The sequence below is a fragment of the Morchella importuna genome, assembly GCF_003444635.1.
Source record: "Morchella importuna strain M04M26 chromosome Unknown Morimp01GS022, whole genome shotgun sequence".
NCBI lineage: Eukaryota > Fungi > Ascomycota > Pezizomycetes > Pezizales > Morchellaceae > Morchella > Morchella importuna.
The window spans coordinates 191,310-204,578 of NW_025763419.1; the positions used below are offsets into that span (position 1 = coordinate 191,310).

General features: G+C 47.0%; 4 protein-coding genes across 4 annotated transcripts; 2 read left to right on the top strand and 2 right to left on the bottom strand.

Annotated features, from left to right (window-relative positions):
- Positions 1-1,979: 1,979 nt before the first annotated feature.
- Positions 1,980-2,825, bottom strand: LAJ45_07083 (uncharacterized protein; the record flags this gene model as incomplete). The annotated part of the gene is made up of 3 exons (XM_046116642.1): positions 1,980-2,167; positions 2,229-2,562; positions 2,619-2,825. The coding sequence occupies 3 exons, from the start codon at positions 2,823-2,825 to the stop codon at positions 1,980-1,982; spliced, it is 729 nt and encodes a 242-aa protein (XP_045970044.1).
- Positions 2,826-4,028: 1,203 nt separating this feature from the next.
- Positions 4,029-4,622, top strand: LAJ45_07084 (uncharacterized protein; the record flags this gene model as incomplete). The annotated part of the gene is made up of 3 exons (XM_046116643.1): positions 4,029-4,089; positions 4,156-4,543; positions 4,616-4,622. The coding sequence occupies 3 exons, from the start codon at positions 4,029-4,031 to the stop codon at positions 4,620-4,622; spliced, it is 456 nt and encodes a 151-aa protein (XP_045970045.1).
- A 3,565-nt stretch (positions 4,623-8,187) lies between these two features.
- On the bottom strand, positions 8,188-8,665 carry LAJ45_07085 (uncharacterized protein; the record flags this gene model as incomplete). The annotated part of the gene is made up of 2 exons (XM_046116644.1): positions 8,188-8,194; positions 8,268-8,665. The coding sequence occupies 2 exons, from the start codon at positions 8,663-8,665 to the stop codon at positions 8,188-8,190; spliced, it is 405 nt and encodes a 134-aa protein (XP_045970046.1).
- A 993-nt stretch (positions 8,666-9,658) lies between these two features.
- LAJ45_07086 (uncharacterized protein) lies at positions 9,659-10,282 on the top strand (the record flags this gene model as incomplete). The annotated part of the gene is made up of 2 exons (XM_046116645.1): positions 9,659-9,844; positions 9,902-10,282. The coding sequence occupies 2 exons, from the start codon at positions 9,659-9,661 to the stop codon at positions 10,280-10,282; spliced, it is 567 nt and encodes a 188-aa protein (XP_045970047.1).
- Positions 10,283-13,269: the final 2,987 nt, after the last annotated feature.

Here is a 13,269-nt window from a genome sequence, read left to right on the forward strand (position 1 = left end):
GTTAAATACATGTGTGATTGGTTATCACTATGTGGTCATAGTAGGAGGTTGAGCGTAGGCTATGCCAAGACTTCTAAAGGTATATAAGAGTCTCGTACATTGCTTTACCTTCACTTGATTCCGCAACCACTATCAACATCAACAGTCCCGGTCCAATGCGAGACACCCATCAACCGTCAATTTTCGGCAATTGACACTTCACCTTTGCTTTCTAAAACGGCATTAGTAAATGTCATTTTTGGGGCGGGATCGCTTGCTGAGCTGTGACTTACAGTGCTAATGATATAAATCCACCGGCCGGCACCAGACACCACAGTAGTTGACATCAGGGTATTGGCTGAGCGCATTTCACATACTGCCAGGGTATTTAGCAGGTAGCGTGAGGAGCTACTTTATTTTGAGAGTTGCCTCCATCATACCAACGGTTGGCAAATACGATCTATTCTAGTCACACCACACTATTCGATTCTGCTTACATCTTCTAAATAGTCCTCATGCGCTTTGAGCAGGTAGCCCGTGAACAGCCAGGATAGATTTGGCGGGATGTCTACTAACCGTGTATAGCAGGCAGGATACGATAAACTCTCGAAACAAGGCGATCTGACAAGTTTTTAGGAGTGATAGCACGCTCCATTTGTGTTTATATTATTACATCTGTGGTAATGGGTCGTAGTGGTAATGGGTCGTAGTGGTTTGGACTTGATGGTTTAGGATACAACTTTTAACCATCTAATTAGCTAAATATAGGGAATGCTCCGGGCTCGTCTTCAGGCTTCCTGCTTACATGCATCCAGCGGGAGGGTTGAGCTTGCTGCTAAGTAGGGGACGGGTACAAGACTACTTGTAAGAATGCTCAAGTCACCATCAACACTAGAGTACAAAGGTCATTTATTGGCGATATTTCTACCAATGGCTCACCTTCTACTTCGGCATTTCATATCGGTTTGTAGTGATAGTTGGAGCCTAGGTGGGCAGTTAATTACAGCCACTCAAATGTGTTTGGTAGGGGTTAACTCGAAGAAATAACACTGGGCTTTCTACAACTAAGAACATCAAGTACTTAAGCGCTTGTCACTACCACATCACCACATCACCATATCAAAATCACTTTTAGAAACTGGTAGCAATCAGGTCATAGAGAAGTTTTGTATATAGCTGGTGTCACCATGGCAGAGGGGCCTATAGCACGTCAGGACACCTGTGGAAGCACCCCTTAGGCTGTTAAATGCTGCCAACATAAGGCATGATAACATCAGGCGAACCTCGCACGCAGGCTATGCACAGAATTGAGACACGATCATATACTTGGCAACGTTGGCAGCTTTAACAGCATAAGGGATACAAGCACTGTGTCTGCCTGCAGTACCCAAGCACTCGCTCTTAAAAACAAGCCACACAGGACCGATCATCTTGTCACGCCGCCACACTCGACACCATATTCTCAGAAAGCGCCTTGAGATACTTCTAGACTGTTCTGACGATCATCATGATCTTCCTCCTGATGACTAGCCACGCGAGTGCATAGTCGATCAGTGGAATTCTAGAACTTTAGCCATGGCCAGTGGCTAAAAGCACGCGTTCATAATTTATCAGGATACTGACAGCAGGCGATCTAGAGTACATAGAGTCTGCTTGCGGGTAGAAAAATCCCGGTTCCTCATTCAGGACACAGCCAAAGTTATATGAGAGCGGAATATTGGGCCGTAGCCAATGAACGGACTTGCCTACATATAACTGTTGTTTGATAAGGTTCATGTATTTGGTATGCCAAGACCGAGTCATCACTTATGATCAAAATCATTTGAACAAGTTTCTCTCATATTCCCCAACTATCAATAACCCTATACTAATTTTTCAGCCATATCGTACCATCGTCTCCTCATAAACAAAACAGTAAAAGCTACTAATACAAATCTCTAAAGCAAAAATTATGCGCCTCAACAACTACAAATGAGGACAAAAACGCTAAAGAGCACCGCTTATTTCTTTGGCTTCTCCTCCAACCAAGTGCCCAATCCCAAGCCCTTGAGTAGCTTCGAAAGTCCCAATCCGTTGAGAAGGCCCCTGATGAGTCCGCCAAGACCCAACCCGTCAAGGATACCCGCAACGAGTCCCAATACACCGTTCAGGAGCAACCCGACAGCAGAGAGAATTTGGAACAAGGGTTCTACCACAAAAGTTAATTAATATCATCATCCTTCACCGCGGGAGTTATCATGGAAACTTACCGCCAAACAAGTCCAACAGCGGCCCTAGCTGGTTCTTCGCATGTGGCATATCCTTGATGAACTCCTTGATGCGCTCAATAGTCTTGGTGACATCTCCTGCCAGCGTTGCAAGACCCTGTGCAAGATGCTGCTCCTCGGCGCTTGCCTCACTATTCTTGGCCCGGTTCTGTGCATTGTTTGCGATCTTACCATCGGGATCAAGGGCCTTGATGGCACCGTAGCATTCTTGAAGGATAGTGGTGGACCGCTCGAGGAGCGGCTTGACTTGGTCGACTAGTTCCTGCTCGTCGATCTCTTGATCGTTTTTCTTCTTGCGCTCGGCACGCTCTATGCTCTGGTTCGTGTTAGTATGGTGAAAACACTATTGGAATGAGATAGGGATGTACGAACCTCAACCATCATCTCAAGGAATGGCTTGAGTCGGTCTAGAGCAGTGTCTACGATCGTAGACATGCGCTTTGCACATGCCTTGGCTTGTACTTCTGGGTCATCGCTCTCCATTTCGCTCTTCATAAGGCTAGTCTCCTTGTTGTCAAGGTCGGGCTCGCTGCCGTGCTCCTTGAGCTCAAGATCTTTGTGAGAACCGGCGGTGGACATGATTGTGGTTTATAATAAGATGTGTTTGAAGTGAAGATAGTGGTAGAGTGGTAATGTGTTTTGGTTTGTGTGTTTGTTTTCTGGCTTGATGATTGTCGAGAACTGTGGACAAGTGTGGCCTTTATAAACAACTTTACTCACTTCATTCCCTTACTACCCTCAATTCTACCTTCTCACATCGAGAGTAAAACCTGGACTCCGATAAACGTCAGAGCGACGCCACCGGATTTTCTCGTGGGGAGGGATGGAAAATTGCTTCTGCAATTTACTGCTGCGCATTGCGATCAAAAGAGAAGGTTGTTAAGGCACATATCCAGGAAACACCCTGTGAATCGGTATACACGTATTCCATTTATCGATCCGCATATTGGAAATGTGTAACCGTTCCTCCATGCACCCAAGCCGTGGTAAATGGTACCTGTTCTACCACATTGCTACTCTTTGCGTTCTAAGTGGCTGAAAATCTTAATTATTACTCCTTCTACATATGGTAGGGAGTAACTAACAATCAGGTTACGGAACTCGGAATGGGGGCGGAGAGGACGTTGGTAGTGGCATTGGCCCATTGAGACGCATCCCTATCATTCCCTTCATTGACTGACGCCATCACAAACAGGGAATAGCCGCGAATTTCGTTAGACAACCCAATAATGGTTGACAGCGCCACACCCCTCGCGCAACCGTTGCCAAGGACTCGCTCTACTTACTTCACTCTACCCCAAAAGGAGAAACTTGAAATATGTCGCCAAAGGTTCAGGGGTCCTGGGCCAAGAGGAGAAAACAAGTCTTGGAGCCGAATGCGTCTAGGATTTTAGGAAGCGAGTGACGTTGGATGGAAAACCTTGGAATTCCCTCTTGGAGATCCCGATGATTGCTAGATTATCCCAGGGTCAGGGATTGTTACTAAAACAAGCATCATGCCGAGAAAACAAGTCAGTGATAATCAGCGATTGCCTATTGACGTCGTTTAACCAGAAACCTGCAAGCGCGCATCGCATTGGTGTCGTGGGAAGGTTGAGAGATACATGTATATAGCATCGCAGGACACGGCCGCGCGCGTCAGGATAAAATTTCCACACTCCTACATATTTCTTGCATGATAGAGCTCGAGCTTCCCTTTTGATTGTCTACAGTAAAAAAATACTCTCAAAATTTCAGTACCGTACGTACATACATCAAAGATCGTAATCAAACCAAGCAGCCATGTCTACAGCAGAAGCAACAAAGCCCAACGAGTTCAACCCTGAAGCCCAATCTTCATCGCGTGAGCACTCCCGTCAGCGTGAGGAGCAGTCAGATCACGAGAATGATAACAATAACAACAACGAAGGCGCTCCCAACTCTCCAAACAACAGCGGCCGCTCACAATCCTCGGGCGATCACTCCGATAACGACTCTGACGCCGCTCCTACTGCCCGCTCCCGCTCTCGCCGTGGCGGCCGCCGCAACCGCCGTGGGAAGAAGCCACAGCTCACAGCAGTGTCTGAGTCAGAAACAGACGGGAAGGAGCTGCAGCAGCGAAACCAGCGCGAGGAGCAGATGCAGAGACAATATCAGCAGCAGCAGCAGCAGATGCAGCAGATGCAACAGCAGATGCAGATGCAACAGGAGAGTGGCGGCAAGAGGGATAAGCCGTTGAGGCTAAGGCTGGATCTTAACCTCGAGCTGGACGTTGAGTTGAAGGCAAAGATTCATGGTGATTTGGAATTGGCATTGCTGTATGTTTTCTCCTTCTCTTTGTTGTCGTTTTCACCATGGGAGGCCTGCCCAGTGGGCTGACTGATTGATAGTTCATAAAGTACCTAGACGATTGCATGAGGCAGTTGTTCGGCGATTGACTACTGTATTTTTCGACAGTACGGGTTGATTTTTCCTCTGCTTAAGCGACTGTATGAAGGTTGTAGGTCGGGATTAATTGGTGGTAGGTGTATGATGGTTGATTATGTTTGAAATGGAGATTTACGTTTGTGTATGGGATTAATTTGGGCTATTAATTATCCATCGTTACTTGTCAAAGATGGATGTTGTACTATATTTATTTCTTTTCTTTTGCCTTGGAGGTTGTTGAGGCGGGTGATAGATTAAAGCACTTTTGTTTGCACACCGCATACCTCATATAGAGTGAGGGTGTGGGTGTCTCCAAGTAATCTGAACTAGTTCCTCGTGTAACAAAAGATGAAAGTGTTTCCCCGGATCTTGTTTGGGGTGGCCTTTAAGGATTTAGGGTGATTTGTGAGGTATCTCGATGTGAAGGGATCTAAGAGAGCGCGTATACGACTCCACCATTCACACACGCACTTCCTCACCCAAATAGATACCATAACAAGATCTACCTTACCTTACAACCAGCTTGTACCTCTTCTCAACCGACCACCGCAAATTGCCCGGGTGAGTGTCACCTTTCCTCGAACAATAGGGCGTGGCTTAGTGATCGGCCGTCAGGCTCAGTGACTTTGCCACTGGAAATCACTACTGAGATAGGAAGTTCTAGAATCTGTGTTTCTCACCAACCCAGGACTAGGAACCTACCCTGACCAGACTATTGATGACGTCATTCGGCTAGATGGTTAAATGTGGTTATATCAGTGTCACATATAATATTGCCAAACAAGCATTACCGAGCCATCCTAGTAATCCAAGGTTGAAAAGCTACCAAATTGCAAAACCAACGTTGTAAGCGCGGGAATTGAATAGCCTACTCTACTCTACGTAGTAGCGGGTCTGAGCACTATGTTCTGCGATTGAATTTACATCACCAGAGGTGTATTACCGTGTATATATCAGCCGCGCTTTATCTTTTATTGCGGAGAATGACTGCTACTACTAACTCACCAATATTATTTACAGGGGTATTTCTGGTGCTTAATTGAGACACTCTTGTCTATCATAGGAGTGGAGTACATTAGCAGTTATGTAGGTCACTGTATGTAGCTCTTAAGCTTTACAGAGACGTAACCACATTTTTTTCGGCCCAAAAATTGCTAGGTATGAGACAAACCACGGCTGTTGAAAGTTCAACTCCAACTGCTTGAAAAATCACCGACCTCTGGGCAACAGTGCTGTGTGCTCGTCCTTGCGGTTTTCAAGCACCATGAATTTCTTGGCATCGAGTGATAACCCCTGACCCAGTCGCAGTCCAGTTCCGAACCGAACCGGTTCGATTTCAAACACGACCGGGCTTGTTCTCAGGAATGTTAGGATTTGGTGTCTAAGGAGAATACCTACTCTAAACTTAAAGTAACCGATCCCCAAGGTCAGTACAGTAGGTAAAATAGGAATGCTAGGCCTAGTATGAGTACCATAACTTCAAAGCACTCTAATAAAGTTTTTTATGTGCTGACGCCAGCTGGGTTTTTGAAACATGAGGCGCTGCCGTACACGTATATGTATTAACACAGTACCCTAAAGGTTTTTGGCGGCCAATTCTGCGGCGAGATTGTCCTGAAAGTGACGGCCATAGCTGTGCTATGTGCTATATTCGCCTTATTCTCCTTTTTGCTAAATGTAGTACCTCTAACTTAGCTTGGCAAGATTTGATACTCGGACAACACTCAACGACTATTCACGGGCTAGCTCCTACACAATTGCAATCAATCACAAGAAAGCCTGTGCCAATTTACAACTTTTCGAAATGTCCTATACACTCTCCCATGTGGAAGTAATTTCCGAGGGTTGACAAGGTTGCAGGTTCGAATCCTGCCGGGGCGAGGACTCAGGGGATATTAATCATGGTTTCCTTTCCTGGCTTGGCATGTGGGTGGGTTTCTGCTCGTGGAGAGAGTTTTCCCAGCACCCGGCGCCCAAATGGGACATGCAGAGAAAAATGCGGAGGAGTATGGCTAAGGTATGAGTGCTGGCCTTGAGCCGGTTGGGGTATTCCACATCCTGCTGAACGAAGCGACTAGTAGGCATAAAGGGTGAAGCCCTGTACTTGTACTGAAGATTGTAGTACGCCGCCATAGACTACGGTCTGCATGCGAGTATGAATTAAACAAAAAAAAAAATCCCATGTGGAAGTGATGCTAGTGACTGAATCACCATACGATGAAACAATTCAAATCCGAACAAGGGCGGCAGCGGTCGATATCTAAAGAAAAGATATCTATCAAGCCTAGCTAATAGAGTGCACTCTAATATCACTACCCCCAACTCCCTCTCTTAATACACCGCTCTAGTGATCATGATCAGATGTACCTACATGTACGTGTAAAGACATATATAAGGAGCTTGGCACCATAGGCTCTCCTCCTAAGTGTCTTAGACTCGAGTGAGAGCTCATGAATCCGGTGGACATGGAGTTAAGAATTGGGCCGGTTGGATTGCAAATACGACTGGCATAGATCTAGAGTAGAGTTATGGTTCCCCCAGCCTTAAAGGTAACATGAGAAAAATGCCAAGTCTCTGATAACTTTTGATCAACCACGATTGATATTAAAAATCCGTCATGATAGAACTCTTTTTTACTATGGTATCCAGCCTTCTACCATTACGGATTTTTAATATCAATCGTGGTTGAAAAGTTATCAGAGACTTGGCATTTTTCTCATGTTACCTTTAAGTCTGGGGGAACTATACTCGGGGAATAACTTCGGAAAATTAAGGTTCGATGAAGCTATTGTCACTGGAGAAAGGCACTGCTATGAGGTTAAGTATTTTGTAGTACGCTATAAGGTTTCACCTGGGGAGAACAAGTTGGATTGGATACATAGATATCATTGACACTGTACCGCGTAGGAGTGGCCAGTCACCACGGCGTATCAGTCGCCGGTTTCTCGGTAATGATTATTCGGGCGAGTGATCTACAGAATTTTCTTCAAATTGGCGCAAAACTAGCCCAATCAATCATTGCCGAGGGAATCAGTGACTAACCCACGATGGTGACTGGCTCCTCCTGGTACCGGTGGAAGCTATGAGACATGCATGGCTTGATTAACATCAACCTCCTTCCTTCATATCCCAAACTCCCCCAGAGTCGTACTACATGCAATGGCCCAACACCTCTCGCACTGATTGTTATGGGTTTTGGACTCTGAGCGTAAGGCGTTTTTGCCGTCTTGTGCTCTGATGATGTTTGATGGTAGCAAACAAACCGAAGCGTATGCACATGTACAGTGGGAACGAACCGGACACCAAGTATGTATGAGTATAATTTTATGTGTCATTTTTAGCCTTCGTTAATGCAAGTATGTATGACATTACCACTACTCTAAGTTCGAAAAAGTTTGTAACAACACAGAAATTAACAAGAACTTTGGTAACCAGAATAAAGAAAAAAAAAAAGGAAACCGATATCAATACACCCAACAACCCATGAATAGAAAATATTCAACAAACTCAACCCCTAGGTCCCGATAGGGAAGGATCAGTTTCTATATTAAGAACTTTGTCAAGACTCAGTCAGGCCAAAAACGGAAAGGGATAGAGATATAAAGGGTTGCTTACAGCAAACTTAACTCCAGATCACCATGAATCTTTGCGTGTAGCTCCACGTGGATATCGATGTTTAGGTCCAACCTCAGCTTCAAGGTATCCTTCTTACCACCACCACCTCCGCCTGCTACTCCGCCAGCTACTCCTCCCAGAGTGTTCGATACTGCGCCGCCAAGGTTTCCTGCAGTCTGGCCTACTTGTCCCGTGGTTTGTGATAGCGTGTTTCCCAGGTCACCAACACCCCCTAGACCGCCGAGGGGACCGCCGCCACCTTGTTGAAGCTGCTGGTTCTTCTTGGCACGACGGCGGGAGCGTCCGCGGTTGTTTCGGCGGGGTGGGGGAGAGCCGAAATCGGTTTCGGTGGCGGATTCGTCAGACTCGGCAACGATACGATCTTTCTCGCCGGCCATTATGTTTGTATGGGTTTGGTTGATTTGGATGTGGATCTAGTGATTTAGGAGGGTTGAAGTTTGAGGAAAAGAACTCTGGAAGGGGAGCTCTTATGGAATGGATTCGTTTTTTTTTTTTTTAAGCTCCGTAATGTTTGAAAATGCGGCGGGCGAGTATGAGTTTATAAGAGAGACGTAAGTTTTAGGCCTCTTGCTCTCTTTCTTGGAACTCGCACTTTACACTTTTCCTGTTTTTAGATGCTCCATCAATTCCGTACCAGACCCTGCCGTTTTCCAGGGTAGGTTACTCGGGTACAAGGGTTAGAACCAGAACATGCCATGAGGTTATTTGTATGGCAGAGCGGCGCCACTCCATACAAATAATCCCAGTCTCTTCACTTGCATGTTCTGGTTCTTATTGCTACACCCGAGTACAGCTCATCATAGCTTGTCTGTGAGCTACCAACCGCAATTACCATAGTCGTTGGCCAAAATACCCCCCTCCATCACACGCAAAAGCCCACGAGGCCAAGCTGATCCTTCGTCATATCACTCACGATTTACGTATCTTTACATCACCAACCGCCCGGGGGGGGGGGGGGGTTTCGTTGATCAAATTAATTAATATATAACTCTTGGAAGGATTTTAGTTGTGATAGGTAGGGGTTGTAGACCCCTGCCACATGACGTTTACGGGTTGACAGCTGCAGCCATAGCGGCTTTCAAGAACGCGCCGGCTGGGCCGGGTGCGGACTAAACTCTGTCGGACCAGCCGACATCGGGTACTAAAAGTAGAAATGACCATTTAACCTGTTTTTCGACCCCTACCGACCCGATATTGATAGGATTCCTGTCTGGCTAGCCCCGCCTCAAGAGGTTCTGTTATCAATAGTAGCTATGGGGGTTTCTTCCAGGTAAACTCAGCTCAAGTCAATTCCCATATCGATGTTTACCTCTCTGTAAGCTTTCGAAAAAGAGTACCACCGAAGTTAGTCTCCGATTCCACATATCGCAATGGCATCCATGATCGGCCTCCTGGCGGTAATGGCCATCCCCGTCACCACCAGCGTAGCCCAAGGTATCAAAGGTGACCGAGAAGAGAAAGCCAAAGCCAAGCTCCCACCATACTTCACCCTCTTCTCCGAATGCAAAACCAGTCCACTGCACTCGCACAAGCAGCTCGTTCTCCGTGACAACAATGTAGGCAGCCTACACTCTCTATGTCCCTCTTCCTTTCTAACCAAAACCAAAACCTAGTGTTACCTTAACACCACCTCGTCCCCCACCGCGGGCCATCCCTTTGGCGGGTACATCCGACTCTTCATAAACAGCGAGACGCCTGCGCTGGTTACGTCAACGTCTTTTGACCCGCCGGCACTCGGCTGGTTGTATGTAGACAAAGAGACAAGGCGGGTCAAGTACGGCAACCGCGCCGAGGCAGGGGAAGGACTGTTTGGGCCCTGGACGTATGATGCGTTTGGCCTAAATATGGAGGACTGGTATGGGTTTGTTGCGGTGGAGGAGGACGGGGAGTGGGCGATGTATGCGGAGGTTAAGGGGCAGGAGGGGAAAATCGAGGGTGTGCAGGTGAGGCTGGTGCAGGAGCCGATTGAGGAGTTGATTCCGACGAAGAAGTAGGGAGTGGATAGCGGTGAATAAGTAATATCCATTTGATTAGTAATGAAACGGACTTGTATATTTCTGATTATTGTTGTTGGTCTTGCATGTGCAGGAAGAGACCTATGAAGAGCTTAATTATAAGACGATCTGATTATGTAGCTACTATATGTAGAGTGCAGGTCAGGGCTATGGTACGGGTCTTAAAAGTAAACCTATCGCCGCGGGTATGTCAGCAGAGGTTTGATAAACAAGCCGATACATGGATCTGTCTGGACTAGGTTGAAAATAGATCTCGAGTGCTCGCCAAATCTGGTCAATATTGAACGACTCGACGAAGGCATTTCCTATTCTCTATTAGCAGATCAGTCTCAAATCAACTGTTTTTGTTTCGTCCTAGCGTAGCATGAGGCTTTATTAGGATTTATAGATAGTAATCCAGTGCTTGGTGTATGGCTCACTATAAGCTAGATGTGCGTGCTCAAACGTTCTGAAATCGCTGCAATCACATCCTCATCATATCACACTGTGATCTCTCTACCTGGGGTCAATGATTAATTGAAATGTGCTTTGCCTTTGCATCTTAAGCTTGATAGTGCTAAGCTAGGAAAGAGCATTACTTATTAGAAGGTTGCTGAATATGTGCACCTCACTAGTCCAAGCCCTCTTCCGGCGCGGACCAGCCATCAAAACCTCTGATCGCTAGTCGAGATCTTTCTGTCATAAAGTCATTCAAATCCTTAAGACCACCCCTACGAGCCCATATCATATCTAAGCAAAATGACGCTTCAGTCTTTACTCGTCAGCGGAGTGACTAAAGGTACCGGCGGACGTGGAAGAGAATGAGCACTAAGGATTTTAAAGACCGGTGCTTAATAGTAGACGACTTCCCTAGCCACTCGAACACCCCTCACTCGAACAGTGGATGATGATTGATGAAATAACAGTATAAGAGCCGGTTATATCGGGGATACTTTCTTTTTTGCGTTCAATGTTTGAGTGAGGGAGGTGTTCGGGCGACTAGGGAAGTCGTCTCTATATCATTCAGTTACCCAGTCGAGCCAGAGGAAGAATGTTCTTGGTGGGCACTAGAACCATTGCAAAATCCACACCAACTCCAGGAAACCCCTCGAAATGGAGTTATGTGGTCGACTTAACGGAAGGCATGCATGCACCGTACTCTGGAACTGCATCCTCAACATAACCACCGCTTTGTATCGAGGATGCATATGTGCTGGTCGGCGGAACTTTGGAGTGCGCAGATTTGAACCAACATATAAAAGGCGGCGTATTGCACAAGCAAAGACCTGGCTTGCAAGAACCTACTCGCCTGTGCACCTAGAACTAACCCACAGTTAACCATCCAACCCACTCCAGAGCCAACAATCAACCACACGTTCATCAAGGGCCCCGGAGAGGGCCAAGATATCAGTCAGTATGCAGCAAGACACACCTACAACACCTCCAGCGGGCGAAAACCCACAACCACCAACCCAGGAAGCAAGACGTACCAACAGACAAAGCTCACACAGCGCCACGACCCTTCACCATACTCAACCCACTCTATATCTGGCTCCTCCGGGCCGCAGATTCAACCGGCGATGGCCAGAACTAACACTGTGTGGCTAGTACTCGGGGGTCATCCGTACGCCTATAGCTACACCACCAAGCTTAAGTCATGTAGCAGCGAACGAGTGGGTTGGGGTACAGCTTACCAGCCGGCGCAGTCCAACGGACACCATTGTCCACCGTTTCTTGCAATTGTCTGTTCATAACCCCGAGGAAGGGGGAATTGGGGTTAAGGTTGGCGGGGAGGAAAAAAAAACGTGCCCCCCCCCCAGATCAATCGTCTAGTCCACACAACCGGCCACACACACATACACACATACCATACTACCACCACACTAACCTCCAGCTATATCGACTCGAAAAGCGCGCACATGCATGGCCAAAGCGTCCTGTCAACCGCCTACAGCACGCCCATCCTACACCAACACCCGCCCTGCCACTGCCACCACTGCCTCACCGGCGAATAGCAGCGAGCTACCCATAGGGGTATCCATATATACAGACGTACTTTATCCTACCCACTTGTTCGTACGCATACGAGTTGTGTACGAGCCACCAAATCTCCGAGGAGGGTAACGAAATTGAACCTAGCTCCCCCCAGCTTGAACACTGGCTTAATCATACGCCATCACTCGTTGACTTACACCTGACCCTGAGCTACACACTGCACCTCCGGCCTGATTGCGATTGACTGATGAGCTGCATGCTGCGAACGTTCTCGTGGCGGCTAGCCGATTAATTATGATTACGCTATATGATTGTATTGGTTTAGTTGATCAAGGAGACGACTCTTGGATATTTCACCCCACAACTCATGCTTGCCGAGTGGTCAAAAGTCTCGAAAGTAATAGAAAGCTTAACCCATTTTGATTTCATACTACTTAGTATGGATCCCCCATGGCCAACCAGCCAACGCCCAGATCTAGCTGGGCCAACTTATTCCCCATCCAGATCTTGCGTGAATAGTGATGGGCACGAGCCAGCTCGAGCTCTCATGTTTATACCTAAAAATAGACCTTACAGTAAGTCGGCATACAGAGTTCGTATTCAGGATGAATAATGGGGGGATATATTCTCATATAAATCACCAAGCTGTGGGTTTCTCGAACCATTACTAATGTTTCACTAGGCTCGAGCTTATTGGATATGGGCTCGAGCTGGCTCGGGCTCGTCACTAAGAGAGCTCGACCTGTTCGCGCCAGCTCGGCTCGTGCCCATCACTATGCGTGAAGAGAAGACCAATATCCAGCACGCCAGACGGCCGCTATACCAGCAAGAACCAAAAGCTACAGCTATAAAAACCACAAAACACCCCCGTCAAGCCCTCTCATGAAAACACCTTCGAAACAAAAACACACCGAGACGAGATATATCATGACATTGCCATCTATATTGAATTCATCGACTATATAAACCACCACCCCACCACCCACCATCCC